The sequence below is a fragment of the Sciurus vulgaris genome, assembly GCF_902686455.1.
Source record: "Sciurus vulgaris genome assembly, chromosome: 12".
Lineage (NCBI taxonomy): Eukaryota > Metazoa > Chordata > Mammalia > Rodentia > Sciuridae > Sciurus > Sciurus vulgaris.
Genome location: NC_136473.1, coordinates 42,387,980 through 42,405,289, shown reverse-complemented (window position 1 = coordinate 42,405,289; position 17,310 = coordinate 42,387,980). Strand labels below are relative to the sequence as shown.

General features: G+C 44.5%; 1 protein-coding gene across 1 annotated transcript in view; it reads right to left on the bottom strand.

Moving 5' to 3' along the window:
- Nucleotides 1–18: 18 nt before the first annotated feature.
- ARHGAP12 (Rho GTPase activating protein 12) overlaps nt 19–17,310 on the bottom strand; it is a 437,561-nt gene continuing 420,269 nt past the window's right edge. The window contains exon 21 of the mRNA XM_079105850.1: nt 19–37. Within this exon, the coding sequence (XP_078961976.1) occupies nt 34–37 (4 nt within the window). The 3' untranslated portion in view covers nt 19–33. The remainder of the gene's footprint in view (nt 38–17,310) is intronic.

Below are 17,310 nucleotides of genomic sequence, written 5' to 3'. Positions count from 1 at the left end.
TGGGCAAGTTACTTTCTGCCTCTGATGCCCTCTTTAACTGCAAAGCAAGAAAAGTGGTCATATTTACTCTTGAGGGTTATGAGGATAATGCCTGGTACCAGATGCATACAGCACAGCTTGCTCATTCCTTCCTCGGCAAACACTTTGATCCTGCCATGGGCCTGCTCCCAACCACATCTGCATCCTGGAGACCTTTACATAGGCTATACTTGCAAAGACCCAGCACACACTGGTCAGCAACTTCATGCTAAGTGTTGATCACTGTGGGACACGGAGTTGATGCTACCCAGATTCCACTTCCTAGGCAGAGACCTAGTAACGAGCTTGCTTAGTGATCTTCCTGTGTCTTGGGCAGGAAGACAAGGCAGCCAAGATCTGGCTGCAAAGGAAGGAATGGACAGCAGACACCAAACACAGCATCCAGGGCACAGTGGGGGGCAGTGGGAAAACGTGAGGCCTCTGTTGTAGGGAGACAGTGCTGAAAACTGGTCCCTGGCCAGCAAGACCTAGCTCTCGGCAGCTTCCCTCATCTGGACTCTGTTTTCCACACTATTTTGTCCCAGGCCTATGGTTCTCGGCTTTTAGACCCTCACAAATCTGCCCTTTGGCAAGACTGCCAGGGGTTTGGGGTGTCTTCCTGCCTTCCTGCCTGAGTGTAGGTTGCAGGCTCCACATCGTCTGATTTGAATACCCTATACCATTTGTGAGCTCTGTGGACTTAGATAAGTCACTTAAGTTCTCTGAGTCTCAATGCCTCTTTTGTGAACTGATATGATTGATATTAGTACTCACTGCATGGAGCAGTTATGGAACAAAATTAAACTACGTGTACAAAGCACCTCTTCCATGTTGGCCTCCTAGTAAATGCGCAAATGAAACAGCATCATTGAAATGAGTATTATGTAGACTATCAGGACTGTCCACTCCACACCTACTCTGTAAACAAACCTAGGATGAGAATGAAAAGACACCCTATCCCCTTGATGATCAAAAAAAGCAAATAAGTTTGTGTCCTTTGACTTTGGATCAAGGTCCCCAGCCTTTGCAGAGAGCACCTACTTTTCAGGTAGTTAATGCTCTCTCACAGAAAAGGCGGGCAGCCAATGCTCAGGAACACTGTTTTATAACTAACTTCCCATGAAGCATTTCCCTCTGGGGGTCTGCAACAAACTTGGCGTGTGTGCAGATCTTTCTCCCAGCTGCTGAAGGGCTGCAGTCTCCAGCCTCTGTGGGCAGGGTCTCCCTGCACCCCAGGCAGCAGGCACTTTCCAGAAGCAGGCGAAGATGGGTGATGCTCCTCCTTGTCCTGGCTGGGTATTCACAGGTCTATGAGCCAAGGGACTATCTCAGGGCTATCTGGGTGGGAGCCAGGGGATGAAAAAGACAATAGAGAACAAGTTCTGGTGACACTTTCTTTTCTAAAAAGATCTTCATGTCCACGCTAATTGCAATTTCAGGTGGGCTTCAGTTTCAGACCCGGCCTTGTTTGCCCAGCTGGCTGAAGAGTGCCATTTCTGGCCTGCTTCTTCCTCCTCCTTTTTCTTGGCCAGACGTGACCAGTCCTAAATAGACAGGGAAAAACAGCTCTCCAAATTATTTTGAAGTCTTGTGTAGGATTATTATGGGGCTTAGGACAAATCCCAAACAGGCCTCAGCTGCTGTGGATGCCAATCTGAACTAACACCACTCAACTTCCCTTCTTCACCTTCCTGTTTGCTGACTATTATAGTTTGGATCTTAAATGTCCTCTAAACATGCATGTGTCGAAAGCTTCATCCCCAGCTGACAATGCTGTGGGGACAGGTGTGGAACCTTTAAGTGGTTGGGCCTAGGGGGAAGAAGTTAGGTCTTGAAGGGGCTATTATAGGGACCCTAGCTTCTTTCTTTCCCGTTTTGCTTTCTGGCTACCATGAGATAAGAAGATTTGCTCCTCCATGTGCTTCCCACAAAGTGATGGAACAAACCAACCATGAACTGAAATCTCTGAAACCATAAGTCAAATAAATATTTCCTTTTTAAGTTGATTTTTCTAAGGTATTTTGTCACTGTGATTCCTTTCCCTCAGACTTTCCAGGCTGTTCCACAAACCAAGGACCACATGAGGTCCAGAACCAGGTTGGGTTTGCTTGGAAGACCCTGTGGAAACTAGAGACCTCCCCACTAGAACTGGACTAATCCTCCAGTTTGAGAGGCCTTTCATTGTACTTAGCGATGCAAAAGCAGTAGGACTGGGACCAACCATATGGGAATGGAGAATGGGGATTTGCAGGGTGGAGATGAGTTTTGAGTGATAGAGGGTATGTGGAGCAGGACTAAGCATAGAGATGGAAATAACACAGCACTCTGACAGGCAGATTGGTTTCATTAAAGTCATATTCTATGCCTCAAGTTGTTTTTAGGACTTTAAGGTGAAACCAGAAACCATCTTAGGTTTTAAAGCACAGAAGTAATGAGGAAAGCACATTTTTTTCCCAAGGGTGAAAATGGGAGGATATTCATTTTACTACAAGGCTCACAAAACTTATCTGAAAGACATTCCTCAGGAGTACATTCCCATCCCTTCATCTTTCCATGAAATTTAAGATTGCAAAATTGGTCCGTTTCCTACTTGGTGCAATTCATGGGTCTGCTTGATGACAGCTAAAGAAAAAAATGCAATTATTTAAAAGTATGAGGAAGCCATGAATGGTGGCACACACCTACAATCCCAGTGAATTGGGAGGCTGAGGCAGAAGGATTGCAAGTTCCAGACCAGCCTCAGCAACTTAGCAAGACCCTGTCTCAAAATAAAAATAAAACAGGGGCTGAGGGTGTAGCTCAACGGTTAGGCACCCCAGGTTCAATTCCCAATACCTAAATAAAGAAATAAAGAATAAAACTTAAAATAAATAAAATTATGAGGGAAAACAAACCTGGAATGCATAGATCGCAGACCAGTGAGTGCTCCCTATTAACACTGGAGACAAGTCCTCGGTGTGAAGAATTTTATCCACTCAGAGGAAACTCTTTTTCTCTAACCTCTACACTATAATAAACCAGTTAACTAATTGAAGGGTTAACTTTATTCTCTCGGTTGCCAGAAGATGGAGGGTGGGGGAAGGAATCACTTTAAGTGCTGGCTGCCAGGTTTTGTTAGGAAAAGAAGGCAACAGGACTGTGAAGTCTGTGAATGATCTTGGGAAATGTGTATTACCTTGATCTTTAGAGATGACTGTATCCTGATTGGCTAGCTGTGCTGCCCTCTCCCCGGGGGTCAGGAGGGTCGTAAATACAGAAGAAATGGAAAGGCAGGTAATCAAGCAAACCCGCGCTCAGTACCGGGTGCTGCGAAGGGGGAAGGGAGGAGGAAGGACGCTTCGGGCTTCCTTTCAGTCCTCTCAGTTGGCTGATCATAATCCCGGATGCAGTGTGCAGGCACGAGTGAGCCGGGCTGAGGGTGGGCGGGGCTAGAGTGGGATAATGACAGCTGACCTGCGTGCGGGTGGGACAGGTGAGGGCGGAAGGCGGGGCGGAAAGGGGGTCCTGGGAGGGAGCAAAGTAAGAGCACCCCGGGTGGGGGCAGGGCTAGAGGTGGGGGTGGAAGCCCCCCGCTGCATCCCAGGCTGCGTGCACGTGTGGACAGATTTATGGGGCAGGTGGCGTAAGTAGCCGTGGCTGTCCAGGTGGGCGATGACGGGTCTTCACAGAGGCAATGGCGTTTCTGCTCTGCTGACAAACGGCCCGAGCACCCTGAATCAGTTCCAGGCAGGCACCGCAGGGCTCGTCCCGCCAACGTCTCTGTCGTGTGACCGGGAATGCGGCTCCTCTTCGGGCCATATTCATCATAGTCTGGGCTGGGAGCCGCGGCCGGGAACCTCGCACGTAATACTAAAGCGTTTGGGAGGAAGCACAGGTCCGAGAGCGCTGTAAAGTGACAAATCACAGCGAAGCCTGGGGCGGGGCCGCTGTGGCTTTCAGCCTCCAAGGCGCCGCCGGGCATCTGGAGGCGGGGCATAGCAAGAGTGCACTGACGGACGGGCACCTGTAACCACGGTAACCATGGCGCCCCCGCCTCTGGGCCGAGTCTCCTGGCCTCGCCGCGTCCCCGCCTTCCCGCATTCCCCATTGGCTGTCTGCCCCCTAAAGCCACCAATCATCGGTCGCCTCTCCTTACAAAGGGTAAAGAGACACCTCATGGCAGAAGCTGTGCTTTGCCAGAGAAACCAGGCTGATGGCTTAATTGAGGTTAACGTAAACTCCAATCAGAGGCAAAACGCTAACAACATTACCTAATCGTGCATACTTAAGGGAGCACTACCAGCGGCCCTAATAACCAACCGTGGCAGGTTCCTATGGCGAAGCACCATCAGATTATGCATACTCTGGCAATCTAGATTCTATATCACTTCCCATTCAGGTGTTCCTCAACTAAGAAGGACTGGATAGTCTGTCCAGACCCTTCCAACTATTTTTTAGGAGCTGCAGAATCTGAGTCACCCTCTGGAAGCTAACATTGTTTAGCATTCAGGACTGAACTGTAAAACGCCATATAGAGGCTGGTTTGACTTTGCCTTTTTTTTTCTTATAACTGCAGAGAAATGGCTATCTCATTCCCCTTTACCCGAGGGGGGGTGGGGGCGGGAATCAATAGGTGTTTAATCTGCAAGGGAGATGAATTAACCATCTAACCCAAAGAGATGTGGGACAGCTCTGGGCTGAAGATTGATAGAACTGTCAGATGTCAGGCCCGCAGGAGCTGTAAATAATCCAGTCGGACCCCTTAGTTTTACAAATGAGCAGCCAGGCCCAGAGACGCAAGGGGACTTGCACAAGGCTGCTCAGCTGTCAAGAGCCTGCATAGAAATCAATGCCCTTTCTACTATACCAAGTGGCTTTGGCTACTTGCTTTCCTAGGGGACCTTAGTTTTCTGTGTCTCCCCTTTCTCTTTTTTCCTTCTGTCATAAATGTCCAAACTCAGCATGTGTAAACCCAGCCCTCACAACCTTACAGACAAGAACCAAGCTGAATTTTCTGATTCTAGCAAAGGTAATTCCTTGAAGCTCTGAAGCTCTGAAGTCCCATGGTTCTGCAACCTGCAGGTTTTGTCTTGAAGACCACAACCGATTTCAAACTTTTAAAACCTTAAGGAGAAGAGTGATGAAGCATTAGATTAGCATGTCATAACGGATGACCAGCTTTTCTTATTTCTTAAGTGACCCAAACCCCACAACACAGAACCTGCTGGACTTGGTATCTGTAAAGACATGCAGCCACCTGACCATAGATTTCCTCATTTTACCAAATCCTTCTCATTCCCTGTACCTGCTACTTGGACAGCATCCTGTACCCTAACATTAAGGATTTATTGAAATCCTATAATCTCCTCAATTGATGTAAGCATTCATCAAGTTCACAAACAATAGTTGTTCTCAGAGAGCTGACAATAAAATTGGTCAGGCAGAGCACCTGTATTTAAGGACATCCAGGACAAGCCTAACTGAAAGTTTCCCATGCACTCATTAGTCAGTGGGTTCAAATGAGGTTTCATCAGTGTTAATGCCCAGGCTTTGGCAACTCAGAACCCCTGCCAACAAAACTACTAGCAACCTCAGGTGCCTCTCAACCCTGCAGGGGACTCAGAGACTCTCTCAGCTGTGCTCATTGAGTCTTCCTAAGTTCTTTTTCTGTATGGTCCAGGGCCTGAAAAGTAACCTAAAGCCTCCATTTCACCATTGCCACTGACAGCTCTGGAATCTATGTCCCCTTGGGATCCATCCCATTATTCTGAGGCTATTTCATGTTTCTTGGGTATCCCAGAACTGAACTTCATCTTATTTTCTTTTATGATATTATTATTATTATTATCATCATCATCATCATCATCATCATTATTATTTTGGTACCAGGGATTGAACCCAGGGGCACTTAACCACTGAGCCACATCCCCATTCCTTTTTATTTTTTATTTTTGAGATAGGGTCTCACTAAGTTGCATAGGGCCTTGGTAAGTTGCTGAGGTTGGCTTTAAACTTACAATCCTTCTGCCTCAGCCTGCTGGAATTACAGGTGTGGTCCATAGTTCAGAGCTGCTAAAAACTTCTAAAGAATACAAATGTGGTTTTGCCATGCAGGCCCACTGCAGTGGAGACTCTGTGGGTTCCATGCAGTGTTCTATGAGTCCTACTGTCAGCAGGAAGACTTAGTTCCAGTCCCTAAGGGATACTAGCTAGTCTCTCTGTTCCCGTGAGGTTAAGTCCTGATAAGAAAATGCTTTTTTTCCCATCCTACACAAGAAGGTCCAAAAGAGTATACTCCAACACTAATCAGTACTGGCTCCATTTAACTAGTACTCTGAGCACCCACCTTGTCCTGACACTGGGGGTGCAATAGTGGACAAGACAAGAAAGATGATGGTCATGCTCCATGGAGCCTACAGATTCCAGGCTGCAGTGAGAAGGCAGAGTTTCTCAGAACAGGATAGTTCAAAGCCATCAATTTGGGAGTAAAGGAACAGCAAGGAAGATGCTAGGGCTGGAGAGAGTGTTAGGGGTAAAAGAAGGTGAAACAGGAGAGAGAGGCAGGGCCAGATCTCACACAGCCTTGTAATCAAATATAAGAAGCTGGAATTTTATGTGCAGTTTGACTAAAAGAGTTTTAAGCAGGGGAGAGGCATGCCTGATTGATATTTATAAACATTGTTCTGGCTGTCGTGTGACTAATGAACCTCAGTATTATCTAAAGAGGAATCTTCAAGGCATGAGGAGGAGAAATCCATTCAGTTGTCTTGAGAAGAATTCTTGCTTCTAGATTTAATTTGCTCCAGGAGGGGACATTGGTACTGGTTATCTCACCCAGGCTAGCTTGGGGTATAATTGATTTTTGGTCTCCAGGTTTATAAATGAGTCTCTTATTACCCTGTTAGAATGAATCAGTCCCCCAGAACCTCTGGATGAATGGGAAAAATTGATTTTCTGATTCCAGAGTGGTGAACCAAAGTCCTGCCTACCTATAGGGTCCTATGAGCAGTAGGTCAGAGCTATTTCAAACCTCTCTGACCTGCAGCCATCCATCCATCTGTAAGAAACCATTTTCATACTTCTTGAATGAATTGATGGATGCATGCATGAACATATGAAAATACAAAGAACTGACTGATTGACTAGATAGCCATAACCTAGACACTGTGGGGCCAGAAACCAAAGTGGAAGCAGGACATCATGTTGCTCTGATCCTCAAGGCCTTACCTTGCACAAAATAGGGCTGTTGGATGCCAACATGATAGGGGGCAGTGCCAAAGGCCCATCAGACCAAGTCACTGAACCCCACTCCCAACATGCCTCTTCATAACCAAACACAATGGGCAATGGGTTCACTTCTTGGTGAGTCAAAGCTGTAAGCACAGCTGGGAGTTAAAAGAGTGAGGAAAGTGTTATTTTGCACCAAGTAAAAAGCACACCAGATAATTCCCAAAGTAGTATGTCCCTGAATAAAGAAAGCAGGGGCTTTAATTGGGGAAATACATGCATACGCATTTACTATATGTATATCATATAGGAAATGCTGGTCATCACATGTAGTGGCAGGCACATTCCTGAGCACGCTCAGTTGTCAGTTGGAGATATACATTGAATGTTTAAAAAAAAAAAAAATGATAGGTAGGAGCCCCTCCTGGGCAGAAAATTTAATATTATAATGAGAATAGTTTTTTTCCAGGCCACCTAAAAGAAATGAGTCTGAGTGACTTAGTCATTTTGACTGGTTTCTTATAAGTTTCTTTGGAGGGCTTTATCTGAAACAAACAAACAAACAATCAAACTTTGAAGGAGCATTAACAGTAATTTAAAGGGACAGAAGCTTCTCCCCTCCCACACTATGCAAGCATAGGCGATTGCCCCTGAAAGAACCTGCCTAGTAGCTAACACCTTCGGAAAGGAATCCAAGGACAAGTACAAATGTACCTGTGAGGTTATCACCTTCAACCAGGAGATCTCCATCTGAATTCTGAGGTCACAACAGTCACTCACTTGGCAGGGCTCTAATGGGACTCCAGACAGAGAAGGTGACCTGATAGAAAGCACTATCCCCTTTCAGGGGGAGCAAGAAACAAAGAACAAGATGCCACCATGTTGCTGTGAATCCCCATTGCTTAGGAAACCTGGCTTTTCTGATTCTAATGGAAGTTCCACTCTGCTCTCTAAGCCAAAGATTGAAAGAGCCAATAACAGACCTTGACACAGGGCCTGAAAGCAGTCTTCAAGAGGTTGTTTTGTTCTGCAAGGTCTCCAGTAGAGACAAATGTTTTCCACATGGCCTGAGAGGAGGAGGCTTCTTTCCATTCGTTTCTGATCATCAGACACTGCAGGATGTAAACAATCATCATCCCACAGACAGCTTTCCAGAATCAGAAGTCTCTCACTGATTTCCTATCCCCACCTCTGAGTGGGATGCCCACCTTCCCACACCATCCTGCACCTGACTGCTGCCTAGCAACCAGAGGGCCACGTCCCCAAGTCCCCAGGGAGTTTATCCTCACAGAAAAGAAGAAGCAGAAACATAGGCTGCCTCTGTGTGTTTATCCACAAGCCATCATCTGTGGACATGTAGGCTTCTGCCCAAAACAGTCTTCCCCAGAGCTCCTGGGGCCCGTTATTGCTCCCAGACAGACCAACTAACAGATGAAATTGGATTAAAATAAACCCAAAACTGGGGGAATATGCTCTCATTGCTGCTGATGGACAGTTCAATTATTATATTCTCTCTGTAGGAAAATTGTAGAATAAGTAAATAAATAAGAATAAATAGCCTCTTAAATAAATATACTCTGATTAAACATTCCCATTCCCAGGAATCTATCCCTAGGAAATAAGCTGGGTTGTAGTAAAGGATTTACACACAAGATACTTAACCCATGTTGACAGACTTTATATAACATTGCACTTTTTCTATCAATAAAATCATATCACGTTGGAAATCAAAATACTCTCATATTTCTTTCAAAAACCATTATTTTACTGTTGATTGTTAAATACCACATGACTTGAAGGAACAGATTTCATAGTTTTTTTTTTTTTTTTTAATGTTTTGAAAGTTAAGTAACACAATGTGGAAAGTTGCAAAAATTCCTAACTCATCTTTATATTTTTTTTGCAAAATTTGCTACAAGATACACATCCAAGCTTTGTATAGATGAAAGATTCTTGCTTGTTCTCTATGTCCTTAAAAAATATTATAAAAGTTGATTATATATTAAAAACTGTATTTTATAAACTGATACTACAGAACTTGGATCCTCCAGCTTCCAATTCTTTCCTATAGTAGTTTGCCTGTAAATTAATTTCTATTGCAATGTAAACTACTAGTCAATATTTGTTGAGCACTTACTATGTGCTAACCAGAATTTAAGCACTTCACATATATTAATTCACTTAATTTTGCAACTATTTCTCACTAGATACAATTATTGGGTACAATTATTATCCCCATTTCATAGGCAAGGAAACTAAGGCACAGGGGTTAGGTGCCATGGTTTGGATATAGTTTGCGTGTTCTCCAAGGATTCAGGTGTTGAAATTTAATCCCCACTGTGAGGTACTTAGAGGGTAAAAACTTCAATCCAAGTATGGTGTTTAGAGGTAGTGTCTTTGGGAAAACATATAAGGTCATTAGGATCCTGGTAGCTTTATAAGAAGAGAGAGCCAGGCACAGTATATGAGTTGTGTGCAGTGGCACATGCCTGTATTCCCAGTGGCTTGGGAGGCTGAAGCAGAAGGAAGATGAGTTCAAAGCCAGCCTTAGCAATTCAGTGAGGCACTTCACAACCCAATGAGACCCTGTCTCTAGATCAAATATTAAAAAATAAAATATGAAAAAATACAAAATATAAAAATATTTCTGTCCCTGGTACAAAAAAGAAAGAATGAAAAGAAGAAACTAGAAAACATATGTACATGTAAACTCCCTGTCTGTTGCCATGTGATGCCCTGCACCACCTCAGGAAACTGCCAGTAAGAAGGTCATCACAAAATGTGATTTCTCAACCTGTACCTCAAGAACTACAAATCAAAATAAAATTCTTAACTTAATAAAGTTGCCTTCCTCTGGTATTTCCTTATGGTAATAAAAATTGTATTAATACATTAGGTGACTTGTCCAAAATCTTATACTTAGCAAGAAACAGCACTGGGCTGTGCGTGGTGGCACATGCCTGTAATCCCAGTGACTCAGGAGGCTGAAGCAGGAGGATCTCAAGTTCAAAGTCAGCCTCTGCAAAAGTGAGGCACCAAGCAACTCAGTGAGACCCTATCTCTAAATAAAATACAGAGTAGGGCTGAGGATGTGGCTCAGTGGTCAAGTGCCCTTGAGTTCAATCCCCAGTAGAAAAACAAAAACAAAAACTGAAGCACCATATGGAATTTGAACCAGAGTCATCTGGATCTGGTGATGGTGCTACTGACCATGGTGCCACACTGTCGGCTTTGTGATAATGCTCAAGAATCTTGTCACGTGGTCAGAGCCAGTGCTCGGGTTGCACTTATACCTTCATTATTTTTAAACTATTTCCTATAGTTTGGATCCTAAAATGTCCCCCAGTGACTCATGTGTTTAAGGTGTGGTCCCCAGGGTGGTGCTGTCTATATTGGAAGGTATTGCAGTCTTTAAGAGCATAATAGGAGCATAATAGGAGGTCTTTGGGTCATTGGGGGTACACCCTTGAAGGGTCCCCATTCTCCTCCTTACTTTCTTTTGCTTCCTGGGCATGAGGTAAGCAATTTTGCTCCAACATGATATGCTACCTCACCACAGGCCCAGAGCAATAACGCCAACTGAGACAGAGAAGAACCTCCAAAACTATGAGCCAGAATAAAGCTTCTCTCTTTAGAAATTAATCATCTAAGGTATTTTGTCACAGTGACAGAAAGCCAACAAACTTACCATTATTGAAGCCGTCATTCATTGTTGAGAATATATGTCCCTCAATTATCCTTCCCATAGTGGCTTACAAATACATACTTCATGTGTTTCACTTTTAAAACAGAATGTAGCAAATGCACAACTGAATTATGTTGGAAACATGTACTTTCATCCAACTATGTGAGAAAACTCCCCCACTACATTATGCAGTCTAATATTTGTTTCTTCAGATATTCAGCAACTGCTTTCTATGCATATCAGTAGTATTTTATGACAAAAAGCACATTTAAGCATATTTTTTCTATGTGTTATTTTGCCCAGTTTTATTACAGAATATGGCTTCTAAACATTTATTATTATTATTTCAATAAAAATGTTTAAGTGTTACGATATTGCATGACTTTAAAGATTGGTGGGAAAATGTTGAGATTTTTCTGTATATTCTCCATATTTTTAATGTTGTGCCTGTGGGAACATTCTCATTCTTTTAGATATCAAGGTATAAAACACACTTAGGGAAAAATGTTGATGAATGAAGTGGCTATATATCTGTGATTCACATAATCTTCCCAAGATTTTGATATATTTTTGGCTAATTTCTTTTTAGGTCTGATTATAATTCATAATCAGAATAATGAGAATTATGACAAGCTCATACTGGAAGTTGAAGAAGAGTCCACTCTGCCATCATGTTCTCATTTCATGCTTCTGCAGGAAGCTTTTCAAGCCACCTGTCCATTTTGTGAGGATTGTTAGTTAAAGGAATATATTCTGGCCAGGTGCAGTGGTGCACACCTGTAATTCCAGTGGCTTGGGAGGCTGAGGTAGGAGGATTGCAAGTTCAAAGCTAGCCTCAGCAATTTAGTGAGGCCCTAAGCAACTTAGTGAGACCTTGTCTCAAAATAAAAAATAAAAGGGCTGGAAATGTGTCTCAGTGGTTAAGTATCCCTGGGTTCAATCCACAGTGCCAAAAAATAAAATAAAACAAAATAAAAAGAATATATTCTGAAAGTTCCTTTAGCTAAAAACTGAGAAACTGCAGTAAATTGAAGTCTGCTGAAAGCAAACAAAATCATACAGGTGTTCCTATCAAGTGTTCTGCCTCCCCTGCCCAGGATCCCATAGGTGCCACAGTGCTGTGATTGAATTTGTTTTGTCTCCCCCAAAATTCATGCATTAGGGGGCTGGGGTTGTGACTCAGTGGTAGAGTGCTTGCCTGGCATGTATGAAGCACTGGGTTTGATTCTCAGCATCATATATAAGTAAATGAATAAAATAAAGGTCTATCAACATCTAAAAATTTTTTTTTTAAAAATCCATGTGTTAGAAGCATGGTTCCCAATATAATAAGGTTCAGCATTCAGGTTTTAGGTAATGTTGGCTTTAACCTTGTCAGTGGATTAATCCATCAGTGATTAATCCAGCAAATGGATTAATCCATTGAGAGCTAAATGGGTTACTGGATGATAATTGTAGGGAAGTAGGGAGTGGCTGAAGGAAGTAGGTCACTAAGGCTTGGCCTTGGGGATTATATCTGTTCCTGCCCCTTTCCCTTTCTGCCTTCCCCCCATCCCCGCCACTGTAGCTCTCTTTCTCCTTTCTGGTTGCCATGACATGAGCAGCTTTCCTGCACCACACCCTTCTGCCATAATGTCCTGTCTCACTCAGGCTAGAGCAGTGGAGTCACATGTCTATGGACTGAGACCTCTGCAAATGTGAGACCAAAATAAAATTTTCTTCCTCCAAGTTGTTTTTGTCAGGCATTTTGGTCACAGCTATGAAAAGCTGCCTAACACATTCAGGTACATGAAGACTGGTTGTAACACCAGGGTGGATTCAGGTATTAGAATATCAGTCAAGTTTAATTTATTTCTTGCTTTTGGATAAAAATAAATATGAAAGGAAATTGTAATTTTTTTGCCCTAACCCCATGAATCATCTTGCATGCCCCTCATTTTGAGGACAATAAGGAAATACTTTGCAGTCATTAGAAATTATAATATGAGGCTAGGTGTATAGCTCAGTGGTAGTGCACATCCTTAGCATGAGCAAGGTCCTAGGTTCAATCCCAGAATTTAAAAAGCAATGTTTTTATAGAAGATTATATATAAGGACATGGGAAAACACTTACAATATATTGAATGATAAAGGTTAATTTCAAAACCAAGAAATTATCTAAAAGAAGTGTATGCACACACATTGTTTATTCATATAAATGGCAGGAAGCAAATAAAAATGTTTGTCTAATAATACTTCATGTATATCATCACCTGTGCCAATCTAGCACACTGTTTTGTCCGTTTTCTATTGATATAACAAAGTTCTTGAGGCTAGTTACTTTGAAAGTAAAATAAGTTTATTTTGCTCACAATTTTGGAGGTTCACAGTCTAAAATTGGGCACCTCATGGGTTCAGCATCTGGTGAGGGTCTCATGATGGATGGAATCACAATGGTGGGAGTGCAGAAGAGATCATGTGGTGAGACAAGAAGCCAGAGGGGTTCAGGGGTTCAAGAACAAGAACAAGAAATTGTTCTTGCTAATTAGGTCTCTGCAATACTAGCAGTAATCCCTTCCAAAGGTGGTACCCCTCCCAGTGACCTTGAACCTCTGCAGGACATGCTCAAACCTTATTCAAACCATGGCACATCCTTTTGGGTTAAGTGGGTGTGGGGTACACACAGTCATGGTTTGGATATATAATGTCTGCCAAAGACCCTTTCATTAAAGACTTGGTTGGCAGCACGTGGCATTACTGAGAGGTGGTGGAGCCTTTAGGAAAGAGGGCTAGTTGAAGCATGCCCTAAAGGAGATATTGGCATCCCGGACTCTTCTTCTCTCTCTTTATTTTGTTTCCTGACCAGTGTGAAGTGAGCAGTTTCCTTCCCCTTGCTTTCTACTATGATGTACTAGTCCACTACAGAACCAAAGTGAGTGGGCCAAGCAGCCATGGACTGAAACCATAAGCCAAACTAAATCTGTCCTCCTCATAAGCTGATTTTGTCACAGAAACAGAAAGCTGACTAACATATACACCATCCTAGAAAACAGGGAGAGAAGACGTGGGAACCTCTGCATTAACACACCTGCAGAGATGAACCTATCAGACTGAGGTATGGGTGAGGGAGAGGCCTCAAATCAGGACCAGCTTATGAACAGCCAGTTGAGCCATGGGCTATGTGAAAAGTGGGTGGGTACCAGGTGCCAGGGAGGTGGGGACTTGAACAGAAAGAACATGCCAGAAGGTAAATGTCCAAGCTTCCAGCTCAGGCCCGGGGCAGCCCTTCTCTTAGTCTGGTCTTAAGCCGCGACCTATTATTATACAGGATCATTCCCAGAGACCATGTCAGTCTTGTCTCCTCACCTGCCAGAGGCTGTGGGTGGAGTTCTCAAGTCAGAAGAGTGTTGCTCTTCATGTATTGAAAGGAATGAAAGGATCTAGCATCTGGAAACCTTCAGCCATTAACCTCGAGGCTGTGGGTCCAAACTCCATGTGGTCTCTGGTGCTGCTCAGCCCTCAGGTCGCTGTGGCCTTCATCTCTACACCTTTCCTTCTTTGAAGGTGGGGCTTTCTCTGGTCTCTTGCCAATGCTATTCTGTACACATGGCCTCTATTTGGGCAGGTCTTAGAAGGACTGATTGGAGCCCAAGGAGCATCTCCGAGATGATCATCCTTGGTGATGGCCAGTCAGCATTCCACATCCCCTTCTGCAGTCATTGTAGTGGGTTCGGTTTCCCAGACTGAGACACGCCAGTGCCAAAAAGTACAGGAAAGCCTAGAAAAGTTAGGGGACCAACTGGAAGCCCTGGACTGTCCACTAGGCTCCCTGCCCTGGGCTTCCCTTCCCATTAGACACATGACTAAAAGGTAAGGCTTTTGCTGGCACTGTTGCTGAGACCAACACTGGTTTCTCTGAGTATGTTTCCCCTTCCTAGATCAAATCTTTGAACCAAAGAAATAATAAAATCTTATTATTATGTATGTTAGTTGCATGTATTGAGCCCCAAGTAAAACAATAGGCACTTTACACTCTCTTATAATATCAACAGCCCCCCTGGGATCAATTCTTTTATCTTCATTTTATAGATGAGGAAACTGAGGCTCAGAGATGTTGAACAATAATTTGTCTGAGATCTCATGCCCAGGAAGTGGAAAAGCTAGGACTTACTGAACGTAGGCGTGTCTGGAGGCAAATCCTATGTTCTTTCCTCTGGGAAGCACTGCTGAAATTTTGCCCACTTAACAGTTAATTTTAGGGCTAGTCATGAACTCTTGTTCCAGGGTCCACTCTGTGGCATCCACAGGGGAAAGGGTCAGACAAGTCTGATGGCACTAAGCAGTTCATGGTGACCAGCAGCTGAGAGCAGCAGGGGTGAGCCCTGGAGCACCCGCCTGCCTACCCATGGAAATTTCACAACAAAACACAGGTCTGAGCAAATGATATCAGAACTTCTCCAAGATGTGGTAGGGGACAGGGTAGATGGCACTGAGATTTGAAAATAAAGGGGTAACTATGAGGCAGGAAAATGGGGAGTCAGGGGACTGGACAGAAATATTTCTGAGCCCCTCAGTGTGCAATGAACTGTTGCAGCCAGTGTAGCAGCTTCCTCAGCCCCCAGAGCACAGCCCACTGTGGCCAAGGGCTTCTGATACACATGGGTTTGTTAGAGCATGTGATGATGGATCTGGGCAGGAGTGGTGTGTGCATGTGAGTGTGTATGTGAGTATTTGTGCATATGCACGTGTGTGCTGAGAAATAGCTTCTCATCAGCCTGAGCTGGGGATTGTGCTCTAGTTTGAGGCCCCAAAGGCCAAACATGTGCTCTGTGCTCTTGCCAGCTCTGGGGCCTCTGGCTAAAGTAGCTTATTTTATGGATGAGCAGGAAAGCTCCACGCAAATTTAAGAGGCCACCTGGAGAGTTGATTATGATATTTAAAAGCTCATGCTGCCACCCACGACTCACTGTTTATGAATGGCCTTTGCTCACCATTACTATCATAAACTGTGTGTAAGACACTGTATGTTCATAGGCCACCCAAAGCCCTTGGTGGGCAGGGGACAGTCAGCACTAATCAAGGTGCTGGGAGGGAACAGGGCCCCACGGCTGCAGGATAAGATGAGAGCTGAGACCAAACAAAGGCAGAGAAGGCAGCTGCTTCTGCACGCAGCTGTGCGGCAGCCTATTGAAGGTGACAGATCCCGTTAAGTTATGCAGCCAGGCACACACAGAGGAGGCCTGCCCCTGTAAATCAACAACAGGCTCACATCTTTGAGAAGGCTCCTGCAAGCCTGGGGATCCAAACATGCCTACAGCTGAGTAAAGAGTCAGGGAAAGAAGGAAGAAAGGGGTCTGTAGCTATCTTGCAAGAAAAAACTGGTGGCAAGGCTCTGAGTCACAGGCTTATGTCAGGACCCCATGGGGATTCCCCAGTCTCCCCTCTAGACCCCCCCAAGATGTCCCATGTGGACCCAACACTGCTTTACCTGGAGTGGATGGTCTCAAAAGAGCTTGGCTGCCACAGCCCCATGCAGTCAGTCCCCAGCAACTGGGAGGGAGACAGGGTGGTGGTTCCCTCAGAAGAGGTTGCTTCTGCTCCTGACGGGCCTCAGCAAAAAAGTAACGTGTTGCTGAGACCCACAGTGGACTCATCTGTAAAGCGGGAACTCAGGATGAGTCCCTTCCATCCTTCCTTGTCATCCATTTCTCTGACTCCAAAATAGTGCAGAGTTAAGGTGAGATTCCTGCCTGGCTGGCAGGTGGAAGGACAATGGTCTAGCCACTTTGGAGCAGGGAGAGACTTCAACAGACACTGAGGCCTCTTCCTCAGACTGCAGATGGGGAGGCTGAGTTTCAGAGAAGTCATTTGCCCAAGGTTCATGACAAAGGTTCATGGTCTCTTGGTGACCAGCTTAATGCCCAGTGCCACAGTGAACAGGTGAGATCTCTGTTTTGCAGCTGCAAAGTTTCTGAAATGTGACTTGCTCTCCAAAATGATGATACTAAAATAAAACCTACCAGGTTCCCAGCTTAAAACAATGATGTTTGGTAAAAAAAAAAAAAAAAAAAAAACGCCTTCAGCTTCAACTCTCATTTTGCTTTGGTGTCCCCGCCCCCCCCCGCCCCCATCACCTACTGCAGACAAAAGCAGGAATTAATCACTGTTATTCACAGAGCGGTTCCCTTCCTGCAGGCATGGGCATAGGCATCCATGCTGTGCCTCAGCAAGGGAACAGCCTCCCATGGTACTGACTCCCAGTAATGTGAAACAAAGCGGAGGAGAGCGGAGGCCCAGGGAAGGGGAACCAGGCGACAGGGGGAGAAGGGTCCAAACCTGTGAAGCAGCCCTGCCTCTCAACAGCCTGGTGTCTGCCTTGTCTTGTTTGTCTGCTGTATTCGCAATGCTGTGCAAATTCATGA